Source organism: Periplaneta americana, chromosome 14 (genome assembly GCF_040183065.1).
Source record: "Periplaneta americana isolate PAMFEO1 chromosome 14, P.americana_PAMFEO1_priV1, whole genome shotgun sequence".
NCBI classification, from domain to species: domain Eukaryota; kingdom Metazoa; phylum Arthropoda; class Insecta; order Blattodea; family Blattidae; genus Periplaneta; species Periplaneta americana.
The window spans coordinates 67,279,319-67,293,183 of NC_091130.1; the positions used below are offsets into that span (position 1 = coordinate 67,279,319).

Genomic DNA, 13,865 nt, shown 5'->3' on the forward strand with positions numbered 1-13,865 from the left:
GCATGGAGGGGGCTGCCCTAGGGACGAGGGAGATTGCCTGCTCGAAACCTGGATATGCAGCGAACCTGGAGTTAATTCCGTTAAGTTAGGAAATCTTGTGACAGAGTCACATTGTGTTTACATAAAGCAAAGGGAGTGTTTCGAGCACACGAAAAAGATAAATCCATAAAAGAAATGTTATGATTAGTCTTTGCTGGGGAATTTGAAGGGAATAAGGACAAGAATTGAGGTAGTTTTGGATTCCAATTTAAAGAAGAATACAGAAGGAAATTGTAAAAAAAAACTTATTCCTATCGTTGAAACAATATTTTGTGGTACTGGTACTGAAAATATATTCCTTACGGAACACAGAGATGATAATAAATTTTTATGGATAGTGAAAAATAGCTTGGAGTTAATGTGAAACTGTTCAAGAAGATATGTTCAGATTATTGTTGAAATTTAGAATCGATGCTGATGATAAAATGTTAGAGAAGCATTTGAAATTGCTTCCAACACAAGTAAAACTTCTCAAAATGACATCTTTGAATGCTGAGGAACATGAATTACAAATGAAACAGCATGGCAAGTGAAGAAGTAAAAATACATTAATGTTATTGCTAATGAAACAACAGACTGTAGTATTAAAGAACAGCTAAATTTCTGAGTCCGTTATTTTAATACAGATGAATGTAGAGATGAGGAAGATTTCTTGGCTGAAAGCTATATAAATGTAAGTACCAGTATCTATCTTTTTAAAACGAATGTAAAAAGAATTATGCTATTTCAAAATGCAACCTTTGTATGCTACCACTCTGACCAAAATAGATATCTTCAAATTTGAGAAGGCTTAAATAACAGTAAATCAAGCAGTGAATTATTTATTTAAACAAATAGCAGGCATTGTGACAACAGTTATTAGCCTATAAGTCGGCCTCTGGCTTCCCAGTTAGGGTTGCCAGATTTTGAGATGGGAAATAAGGAACATCTTTCATCCACATTCGGTTTCTTAGAAAAAAAGAAAAAAACATTGAGTGTATAAGAAAAGAATTCTTTCATTCATAGTTTTCTGTAATCATCTTACGATGTTTGGTGACGTATACACGTCCGTTGATGTGACATTTGGCGTGAGACGAACTCGATAGCTCAGTGGCAGAGCGCCTGACCGGAGAACAGGAAGTCGCAGGTTCGATTCCCGCTCGAGGTTGTGAAAAATTTTTCTTTCATACCATGACATGATTGTGACTATAATAGTATTTAAATTCATTAATATGTCACATCAACGGACGTGTATACGTCACCAAACATCGTAAGATGAAGATTATTTGTAAAGTTTCTTTCAAGCCATAAGCAGTGCTGACTAGATCAGACGCTATGGACAGTACTCTATAACAGAGTCGCCAGTATGAAAGGATAATTCCAAGCCTTTGGCATGAGACGAACTCGATAGCTCAGTGGTAGAGCGCCTGACCAGAGAGCAGGAAGTCGCAGGGTCGATTCCCGCTCGAGGTTGTGAAATTTTTCTTTCATACCATGGCATGAGTATAGTAGTATTTAAATTCATTAATATGTCACATCAACGGACGTGTATACGTCACCAAACATCGTAAGATGAAGATTACATTTGTAAAGTTTCTTTCGAGCCATAAGCAGTGCTGACTAGATCAGACGCTATGGACAGTACTCTATAACAGAGTCGCCAGTATGAAAGGATAATTCCAAGCCTTTGGCGTCAGACGAACTCGATAGCTCAGTGGTAGAGCTCCTGACCGGATAATAGGAAGTCGCAGGTTCGATTCCCGCTCAAGGTTGTGACATTTTTCTTTCATACCATGGCATGATTGTGACTATAATAGTATTTAAATTCATAGTTTTCTGCCCAAATGCAGGTCTGTCACTGCAAATCCAGCATTCTCCAATATTTTCTATTTTCTGCCTTCCTCTATTCTCCGCATATGATCCATATATCTAATGTCGTCTATCATCTGATATTTTCTTCTGCTCCGAGCTTTTCTCCCTTTCACAATTCCTTCCAGTGCATCCTTCAGTAAGCAGTTTCTTCTCAATCAGTGACATAAGTTCATTTTTTATAACATTTTCAGTATTCTATTCTTTTCATCTTTCCATTTTGTAACCATTATTGAAAATAATGACCGTAAATGGGGAAAAGCTTAGCAAGAACTTTATTACAAATATAATATTTTTCGGTTTTTGTGCATCAGTTTAATCTATACAATACACCAATTTTTCTGGTACTGTCGCACATACTGCTATGCCGCCACCAACCACACTGCAAGTGTGATGTAGGTACTGTGCACGGCATTTGGAATTTGAAAACAGAACATCTGGCATACAGTTCAACACTCTCAACGTAAGCGGAATAAAAAGAGCTAAAACCATATTGTTCCGGGTAAAATCATACATCTGGCAACCCTATTCCCAGGATCTCTGGGTTACAGTGGTTTTATGCAGTGCTGAACAACACATCAAGTGGTTCCCATTCATTTCCTTTTCTCAGTTACACAGAGGGCAGGATGTTTAAAGTATACTCCTATCCTGGGCAGGCAGTCGTGCCCAGTACATATCCTACACTCCACAACAGCTCTGCTGCTTGGCCAGTCAGGTATATTAATGATGGTCGTAGTCCAACCAGTAAATTATAATTCATATATTTTTATTACATACCTACCGGTACATATTTTTAATTGTGAATTTTATTAACGTTAATATAGTGGGAAATAAGTCTTTTAATTAATATTTATAATGTTTACATATAGTGTTAAAAAAAAGTATCCAATATTTTACGAGGTGCTAATATGCATCAAAACAAGAAAATAATGTTTAATAAATATGGGTCCTACAACACATACTTTCTGAGATCTGAACACTTGATCATAGGAAGTGCTCAATGTGACGTCCATTCATGGCAATGCATTCCTCTGCTCTTCGGCATAAGGAATCACGCACTCTTTGAAATTTGTTTTAATACATTAATAGGAAAGTCCTGATAACGAGCCCCAGTTAATCTCTGTGGTAACACAAATGGATCTATTAATCTATCACCAAGAACGCCTGCCCATAAGTTGATTGAGAATCGGTGCTGATGCCTTGTTTCTTCATCTGCATGGGGATTTTCATCAGCCCACACATGATGATTACGAAAATTCACAACACTATCTCTGCTGAACACCGATCATATCCGCAACCAGACTTTTGTTTTTAATATTCCTTGTGACATATCATTATTCCATGCCAGGGGTGTCAACTACAGTATGATTATCTGGTAATCTGCTGTATTGCAGGGCAGAGAAATGCATTGCCATGAATGAACGTCACATTGAGCACCTCCTATGAATAAGTGCTGAGATCTCAGACAGTATGTGTTGTAGGACCCATGATTATTAGACATTATTTTCTTGTTTTGATGCATACTATCACCTCCTAAAATATTGTATACTTTTTTTAACACTCTGTCTAGTACATTTGTCAGCTTCAAAAATGGATAACTATAAGACTAGGTATAGTTCATAATAGTTATTTATGTATCAAGGGTATTATGTTGATAATTAAGCACTGAGGGCAACAGATTTACTAAACCAAGGGCCTGTGGCCCGAGGATTTGTAAGTTGTCCAAGCTGTATAATTATTAATAATTCCAGAGTTGCATACAACATACAATAATGTATGTCTTACTTCTTTACTAGAAAAGGAAATAAATATTAATATATCACATTAATTTGATTTGATTAATGAAATGGTAAGTAGGAAGTTTGTTAACAAACTCGTACAAAATGAATGAATGTAATATTCCTCAAGAAGTTTGTGAATTGGCTATTGAAGCTGAAAACAAATTATTACCTGAAAAGTTTAAAAATATATCAGTGGCGACTTGTGATATTTTTTGTATGTAGGATATGAGATTGACGACTGATAACCAAGACAGAAACTAATATTAATAATAATATAATATTACTACCAGTAATAATAATAATAATAATAATAATAATAATAATAACAGAGCATGCAAAATCAATAGAAGTAGGCCTATGTTAGTCTTTGACTCACCATTCTGGAACTGGCAATTTATTTGCAATGAAGTTCGATTCTTCTCCCTTTTTAGTTGCGAAGATGGCTCCTAAGGCATTGTACTGCCAGATATTTACCAATGCTCCGTCATATGTTTGAGCAATTAATTTCTTGCTACAGTTAAATTCTTTTAAACAATCAAATACAACTTCAGATATTCTTTCAGCTGTTCTGTCATCTGAAAGTCCTGTTAATTCTTGCATTTATTATAGCTTATTTTATTTATTTTTATGTAATTTTGTTTTTTATATCATATCATTTTAAATTATTTATTATTTCGTTTATTCTATTCTTTTAAAATGACCAATGATCTGCATTTAAGGAGGCTATAAGGGTACTTGAAAATTCTTATTGTAGTCTCTGACAGGGTCTCCACCACCCAGAAAGAAGGTTCGTAGTATTAGTATTCATAAACTCAAGCCATACCCCTCTCTCCGCACTCTCTCCTGTCCACTAACTTCACTACTAGAAGAAACCATTTGCTGTAAGATATTTGGATGGTTCCTCGGAAATTATTTCTGAGCTGTGCAGTGGCAACAAGTCACGACAGAAAGTGGAAGCTTAAAGGAAATTAATATGTCGGGATGCATTGAAAATCAAAATCTGTAATTAAAATGTTTTCTATCCTCAGAGGCATGAAATTAAACTGTAGGACATCCTCATATTCTTCATGGAGGATCTCCACTGAAATATATACAACAAGGAATATATACACTATGTTTGTGTGTTGTATCAAAGATAAGCATGTGGATGTTGTAAATGAAGCTCTTCTGATGGCGTACTTCGAGAATATGGCATATTATAAGCTTGTTTGCAATAGCCTGTAACCATGGCAAATTTCACAGGCCCATGGGCATGTTATAAATCCGTAATGCCAGCACGGGCATAATGTACTTCCTTATATATCTCGTATCCAAGGAGTAAAACTACTAAAATGTATTAGCAAGATATAAAATAAATTTTTTGTATGCCAGCATTATAAACAGTTGTTACGGTTAGTGAAAATGGTGCATAATATGTCACATTATTGTATCAGTGTCATAAAATATTACCATGCCAACTAAAACGTCATGACTTCTATTATGACAGCATAATTTGTGCCATAATGTTAATATTATGAAACGATTTGCTGTGCAATAATATTTAATACAACAATGTTGTCATAGCAACCCTTTCTTCATAGATCATGACATTTAACTACCCAGCATTAGAAATTTGATGCTATTTCTTTATTATAATGCTGCAGTACAAAAAATAATAACATATTAAATATGTTTATGTTATATAGTTATTGGACTTATTAAAAATGGTTTCAGGTTTGCGATTACCAGCTAAAGAGTTTACGTGCACATGATCAAGGACAATTAGTTGCAGTGGGAAACAACTTGGGAACTTCCTATCTCGTGGAATTCTCGGAAAACCTTGCTACAACACAACGCAATGACAAAACTCTACTAACTGCCGTAAGTACCAGTAATAAAAAAAGTTACCAAGATGATATATTTTCTCATATTATATTTTATGCTTTTCACAACAATTCAGTTTATTTGTCAAATAGCAAATGAAATTACTGCATAAATAGTTTCTCCTCTTGAACTACAGTATGATAAAAAAAACATCACAATAATCCTTTATTCGTCATACAATGAGAGAGTAAAATAACTTATAAGAAATGTAATATATCACTTAAATATGGATTCAATATAACACTAACTAAAACTCTAGAGAAAAAGGGATTTTAATGGAGAGACGATGTGATGGTTTTTTTAACGAATTAATGTTTAAATATGAAATCAGTCACACATTCATGGAAAGTGGAGACATATCTGTCACAACTGCTGATTCAGTCCTGAAGAACAGCTTTTGGTAACGGATCTCTGTTTCCCTTTCCCTAATTTCTCTGGTAATGGAGCTGACATATACAGAGTGATTCACGAAGATTGTGCAATACTCTAGGATGTGATTTCTGACATCATTCTGATGAAAGAAGTCCATATAAACATGTCATATATATTTTTTTAAATTGAGTGATTTTATGTCGTCCTGAATGCTAAACATAAACGTAGATATTATGAAGGTTTAAGCATTTAAATTATTTACGACAATGGTACTGGGTGTATTATAAATTTATTAAAGAACATTCACGTTATTACACAGCTGAAAAATCTGTATTAAAGCCGGTTTTCAAAGACCCCACTTCTGAAGCAATACACGTAGCCGCCCGAGTGTGAACTGTGCATGCCGCATTCTCTAACTTCCGTTGTTCAGATGCTAGGTAGATATGTTGTACCGGTGTTATCTCTAAACGTGACTCTGATGTCACGAGATTTTGCGTCGCTGCTATCAGCTGTACTGTAACACATACAGCTCCAGACGTCCAGAGAGAGAGAAAGAGTTCACAAGAATGCGTGTTACAGAAGAAAGAAAGGTGATTTCATCCGAAACTATTCAAAATCAAACACATGTATATATGAACTTTTTTCATCAGAATGATGACAGAAATCACATCCTAGAGTATTGCACAATCTTCGTGAATCACTCTGTAGCTACGAAACATTGGATCTTTACATTTAGAACACAGTGCAAAGATCCAAAAACCTCCCTTTAAGCAGTTGGTTGTTTGTCACTAATATCTTCACATATGGTCACTGCGACCTTCCTGCATTGCCAGTCAGAATTGTCAAAATTCCATTTCTGAAGTAGGGCATCTGACAAGTAGCCTTGACAACAGCATGACTGGCAAAGATAATGGCTAGTGAAGTTGAAAATTTTTTATGAATGAGAAAGAGCCAGTAATTTCACTGGAGCTCTCTCTTTCAGTTATAAAGCATGTCAATTCACTTTTGAAAAATGTCATGTGAAGAGATTCTAACTCATTAAAAAAAAATCCATTGCTCTCAAGTTTGAACCAATGAAAAGTGTGGTAACAACTTATTGATAAATAAACTGTAAAAATGTTATTTACAGATGTTTGAGCGTGAAAGTCGTAGAGAAAAGATACTTGAAGCAAGAAATCGAGAGATAAGACTGCGTCTAAGAACGAAAATTGCTGAAAGCTCACATAAAGATCTTGTATATGTAGAAAGAGAACCCTCAAGTAAACCCACACTACTTAAGAATCCAGCAGTCGAAGCTGCTGAAAAGAATTTCTTCACACTTGTTGAACAGGTAACAGGAGTTTTAATAACAGTATTCTGGTTTTCTATAGATCTTAAACAAGACAGTTTCCATTATTTATCTTTAGTTTTTTTTTATACTGGATGGTTGTGCCATCTGATTGGTAAATTGCCTTTTTGTAGATTTCTGTATCATAGTTGCTTCTCCCATTGTCAATTGACTTGCTGCTTCATCTCTAGTATTATCACACTGCGAGCGATATAGCCATTTTAATAGTTTTCTATACTCTCTTGTTTCTTTAGTGGAAACAGTTGTAGCACATACTGCATGTCAGACAGTACAGGGTCACTGATAAAGAATTCCACTTTCAAAACTCAATGTACCAGTACAGTACTTAAAATTATTTAATAAATTTTCATGGTTCGTATCTCAAAATATATAGGATGATGTACACTCCATTTATAGCTCTGTGATATTTGGTCTATATCGATGTCCACTCAATGATTTCGAGCAGTAATATCGTAATGGCAGCAATTGTAACTATTGCAAATCTGGAATATTTTTAGTGTAGATGATGTTCATCACATATGTTTCACAGTGAGGAATCCAAAGGAGTACGATCAGAGCTTTTAAGAGGCCACGGGACAGAACCACCTCTCTGAACCCAATAATTTGGAAATTTAAGTGTTTAAGACACAGTATACGTTTAGGTTGAAAAGCAGCAGCATTTCATCTTACTGATAATCACTTGTATCCATTTTTCTCTTTACATGTCAATCTGAGTTCTTCACTGTGTTATTGGATTGGATTTTATTATCATTATTATTATTATTATTATTATTATTATTATTATTATATTATCATCATCATCATCATCATCATCATCATTATCATCTTTTATCATCCAGTCTGCTCTCGAAAAAGCTGAAATTTAGAATTTATAAAACAGTTATATTGTTGTTGTTCTGTCTGGTTGTGAACATCTGGTCGAGATTTCATTGTTACATTTTGCAGTTCTCTGTAGCGAAATGGCGGCAAGCTATGAAAGTTAAGATTCAAGGAAGTATTCTCATGCAGTTTTCTTACAATTTATAGAAATATGTAAATCTTTTCCATGCTTATGGGAAATTTAAAAAAAATTATAGTAACACTTATAAAGTGAAACTATAGATATACTATTTAAAAATTGCGCTAAGGAATTGCGAACAAATGAACGCAGAACCATGGAGGAATTGTATTTCCTGAGTGATCGTATTGGAAATCATTGACTTCAATGCTCTCTTACATCTTCTTGGTGAGCTATAAGTCTTGGAGGTAAGTCTGAGTGTACATATGAGCAATCATTCAATTCAGACATACATCCCGGAGGTAAGTGTGTACAGACATGCCTCCAGATAAGTCTTTGCGTGTATGGGGCTTTTATTCATAGATGTCGTTAGTGCCTAAAAACATACACTACTTATACTTGTTATTTGCGTTGATAACTCTTCCCATGCAAAAATTGAAGAACACTGCATGGTAGTCTTCTGAATCAATCAGAATGTAGCATTTTCTATTAGCTGCTCTGTTGCTACACGGAGTGCTGGTGGTGTTGTCGATTTGCTACATGCTGTGTTACGTGGTGTTACTACCACGTGCATAATTTGTGTGTTGTATTATAAATAATTTTTAGCACTGCTATGAAATGTTGCAAAGAGTCATCATTTGGAAATTCACGTCCTGACCACTGCAGTCAATTGAGTTTGTGATAAAGGATGGGGAAGGCCCATGTAAAACACTCAGTGTAATGGTACACATGAAGTTTTAGGGTTTCTGTTGGCTGCAGTTGAAATGATTTTGCTCCTTATGTGTATTTGCATCTTGAGGAAGCTTACACAAAGGATAACATAATGTACACTGATATCTGCAAACAGCAAAATTCAGATGAAATGTGTACAAAACTATTGAAGGCTTTTATAGAAACGTGCATTCCAGGAAGAATGGGAAAGAAATAAATTCAGCATTAATTTCTGATGTATCAGAACACTTACATAATAGAATTGCCTTCAAGGACACAATCATGAAGTGTACAAGTATGATATGGTTAGATCCTTTGTACTGCCAAAAGACTATGTTGCAAAGAAAATAGAAAGGTTTGCAAACATTCACTAACATTCGCAAGTCTTGCGGAGTGAAGTTCCTCTCACTTCCACTGCGGAGCATTGACCTCCAAGAGCATTGCTACTGTTTGCATCGTTGCAACACATTGTATTTCGTATTCTCAAAGAAGTATCAAGAAACTTATTTGACAAAAGTTGTTCGCATTGACTTGATCTATCACCTCTGTAAATTAATGTAACACCCTGTATGTACAAGAGTGTGGTCATTCAGCAATAAATATCATTCACAGAACAGGAGTAGCAAGCACAATAAGCCTCAGACTGCTGTGCAAGTCTTTGGGCCACTCATTTGAAAAAAAAAGTAATATCCTATGAAATGCGTGGTTAGATGTTTACTGAATTTTACACCATTTTTTAAGTTCTTCTTTAAAGTCCTATAAGAAACATAAAGGTATTAATAAATTCTGAAAAAATTAACGTAGTAAGTCTACTGTTAAAGGATAGTCTTCATTGTAATACACGTAGTTCTGTTCAAAAAATCTAACAGAAAGATGATGTTCATGAGGTTGTATTTTGTTTTGGAACGAATTATATTATAACTGTAACATGAGTTTAAATAATTTTATTATCATCACTGTGATAACCGGCACAGTTTTGTGGAATGAATTAATGGCGATAATCGAAGATTCACTGTAAATATACAGGGTGTATCACGAGGTTTTCCCCCGGTTTATGGAGGTGATTCCTGGTGTTATTTGAAACAAAAAATGTAAATACAGTAATGTGGTGACATTCATAATTAAGGAGTTACAACAGATTTTCGAAACACGCCATGGTGTATGTAGCTCTAGACATGTTTGCGCAGGATTAACGATGTGTGGGGGAAAGATTTAACATTTCACATTCCAAGATATGGAGAATTCTTTATGAAAACAGACTGTATCCTTTTCATGTGCAAAAAGTGCAGCATTTAGAACCACATGATCATGCCAACTGTTTGCCTGCCAGATCCCCAGATTTAAAATCCTAGATTACTGCATTTGGGGGTGGATGAAAGACATTGTGTACCAGATTAGGTACACAAATACGAGAAGAGTTGATTCAACGCATTCTCGATGCCACAGCGACAATAAGGAACGAACATGTAAAGTTACGAAATGCTACACACGAGGTTCACACCCGTGCGAATTTTTGCCTTCAGATGCAGGGAGGAAATTTTGAACACTTGCTTTAAATCCACTCTACATGCAAGTCTGGTACAAAATGAAGCACTTGTTTGTATTCTAACTATGATTTCCATTTTTGTCAGTGACATCCTCAAATGAAAAAGTTTTTTCTGCTGTTTTCAAATTGCCGCAACTCCTTAATTATGAATGTCACCCCATTACTGTATTTACATTTTTTGTTCCAAATAACGCCACGAATCACCTCCATAAACCAGGGGAAAACCTCGTGATACACCCTTTATATTGAACTACATACACTATTCTTATATGTTGTTAATTGTTTGTAAATGGTGCTTTCTTTCTATCCTCTGCATCTCGTCATGCAGGAAATGGCTGCAATGAAAGCTGCAGCTGAAGAAGCAGAACCAGAGTCAGAACCTGAACCTCAACCTCCACCTGCTGAAGAAATCATGGCAGTCTCTGAAGAAAAACCAACTGAAGGTCCGCTTGAAGGTGAAGAATTGGACGAGGACATGCAAGACGAAGGCGAATATGAGGATGAGGACGGAAGTGAGGGTGAAAATGAAGGTGGCGATGAAAAGAAAGAATAAAGGGAGAACAGATGCATGGAAGTTCAATTGCATTGTTTTATGTATGGGAAATCTAGGGAGGGAGATGACAATGGTCTCATGTTTTTACTTGATTGAAATACAGCAACAAGCATTTAATGAGATGTAAATATCATTTTATAATAATTATACTAGAGCATATTATAAGAGAAAAATTGCTGAAACTATATCATATACGAACTGAGTTCGACATTTTTCATAATTTCATAATGAATTATAAATATAAATGCAACATATGCAAAGAAGAGAGTTTTTCGTGCATTTACATTGTTACAGTGAGATCACAAAGTGGATGTACCCATGTATTATGACACTATGATGGGTATGATTGATTGATTGATATGGACATGTACCTGATAGTTTAACAAACCAAGACATCGGTATAAAGATCTTCATTTTCAAAGCACAGCTGAATTCTGCGCCATGTCCTAGCAGATGTTTTGCAGAGATTATCACAGGTCACTTCATTGAAGGCGTCTTCCACAGCTGCTCGTAGTTGTGCTGTCGTGTTATAGCGGTGATCTCGCACTTTGTTCTTGATGAACCCCCTAGAGAGTAATATCAGGTGTTGTGAGGTCGAGACTTTGTGGAGGCCAGGCAAAAGGAGCTTAATCATCTGCAGATCCTCTTCCAATCCTCTTCTGTCAAGGTTCCGTTAATGGACCAGCCTACCAGGACATGCTTAGTGAATGGTTGGTGCCACAATTGCAACAAGCTGGTACAGAAGACACTGTGGTCCTTCAACAGGAAGGAGCGCCAGCACATTTCGCATTGCAAGTGCGCCAATACCTGAATACAACCTTTCCGAATTGGTGGATTGGAATATAATCTGCAGATGATCAAGCTCCTTCTGCCTGGCCTCCATGAAGTTCCGATCTCACAACACCTGATAATGCTCTTTGGTGCTCATCATGGACAAAGTGCAAAATCACCGCTTATAAAACGACAGCACAATTACGAGCAACTGTGAAAGATGCCTTCAGCAAAGTGACCCTTGATTATCTCTGCAAAACATCTCCCAGGACATGGTGCAAAATTCATCTGTGCTATGAAAATGAAGGTCTTCATATCGATGTCTTGGATTGTTAAACTATCAGGTACATGTCCATATCAATCAATCAATCAATCAATCAATCAATCTTACCCATCATAGAGTTGTAATACGAGGGGGATCCAGGAAATAACGACCGTTCCCGCATACCCGCTGCGCAGCTGACTCCCCTTCCTTGTTTGAAGGTCAACTGGCTTCCTTAACATGTGTTCTCATAATGTTGTGAGTACTGGTTGCAACAAGTCGCCATTGTGCATTTTGTGTTACTTCAAAATGAAAGACGTGATTGATAATCCCACTGTGAGGTGAGGAGTGTGATTCGATTTTTGAATGCCTGACATTTGAAACCTGCAGAAATTTACCGGCAATTGAAAGAAGTGTATGGTGATACTGTAATGAATGAAAGAAATGTGAGAAAATGGTGCGAAATGTTCAACAATGGGCGAACAAATGTCCACGATGAAACTCGACCCGGACGCCCATCGCTCATCACAGAAGACCTGAAGACTAAAGTGAACAACAGAATCTTGCAAGACAGGCGCACATCACTCGACGAATTGCTTATTGCCTTTCCTGACATTTCTCGTTCTTTGCTTGGTGAAATTTGTGTCGCAACATCTTGGCTACCACAAAATCTGTGCACGAGTGACCAACACAAAACTCAGAGAATGGCCTCAGCATTGACATTCTTGATGCGATATCACACAGATGGAGACGCCTTTCTTGATCAAATTGTGACTGGTGATGAGATCTGGGTGTCTCACAACACCCCAGAGACCAAGCGCCAATCACATCAGTGGCATCATCCCTCATCACCCAAGAAACCGAGAAAATTCAAACAGACTCTCTCAACACAAAAAGTCATGGCTACTGTCTTTTGGGATCGCAAAGGTGTTCTTTTGCTGGATTTCATGCCAAAAGGCACTACGATCAATGCAAATCGTTATTGTGAGACTTTACAAAAACTACGGCGAGCCATCCAAAACAAGAGGCGAGGAATGCTTTCGAGAGGAGTTGTGCTTCTTCACGACAACGCCCGCCCGCACACTGCTGCTTCAACTCGAGAATTGCTGGATCAATTCGGTTGGGAAATCTTTGATCATCCGCCCTATAGTCCAGACCTTGCTCCTAGCGATTTTCACCTTTTCACTAAGCTGAAAGACTTTCTGGGTGGTACGCGTTTTGGAAGTGATGAAGAGTTGAAGAAGACAGTGAACACCTGGCTTAATGAACTGGCGGCAGAGGAGTATAACACGGGAATTCTAAAGCTAGTGAACAGATACGACAAATGTTTAAATGTAGGTGGTGATTATGTAGAGAAGTAAAGGAAGCTTCAGTTATGTAACAGACTTTGTTTTTTCAAATAAATATTTTTTTTTTAATTATGACAACAAAACGGTCGTTATTTCCTGGATCCCCCTCGTACATTGGGGGAGGGGGGTACTCTCATTTTGCAACTTCACTGTACAACACGCAATCTATGTAAAGGGTTCACTGCTGTGGAGTAATGGTTAGCATGTCTGACCATGAAACAAAGAGGCCCAGGTTCAAATCCTTGTTGGGACAAGTTACCTGTAACACTGTCATACTAGCAGAGTCCGGGAAGGATTTACTTACTCTAGACTCAGAATAGAAGTAATGACCCATTTATTCTACAATACAATAACTTCTCAGGCATTAGTGTAGCACAGGAGGTAGTCACAGTTGGCTGCTGACCTGGACCTGCGCTCGGACTTGG

The 13,865-nt window shown here is 36.7% G+C and overlaps 1 protein-coding gene across 1 annotated transcript in view; it reads left to right on the forward strand.

Moving 5' to 3' along the window:
* Positions 1-12,400, forward strand: part of Dnai2 (dynein, axonemal, intermediate chain 2) — a 41,851-nt gene extending 29,451 nt beyond the window's left edge. Inside the window, exons 7-9 of the mRNA XM_069845475.1 lie at positions 5,382-5,528; positions 7,033-7,233; positions 10,834-12,400. Of these exons, the coding sequence (XP_069701576.1) occupies positions 5,382-5,528; positions 7,033-7,233; positions 10,834-11,058 (573 nt within the window). The 3' untranslated portion in view covers positions 11,059-12,400. The remainder of the gene's footprint in view (positions 1-5,381; positions 5,529-7,032; positions 7,234-10,833) is intronic.
* The last annotated feature ends 1,465 nt before the right edge of the window (positions 12,401-13,865 follow it).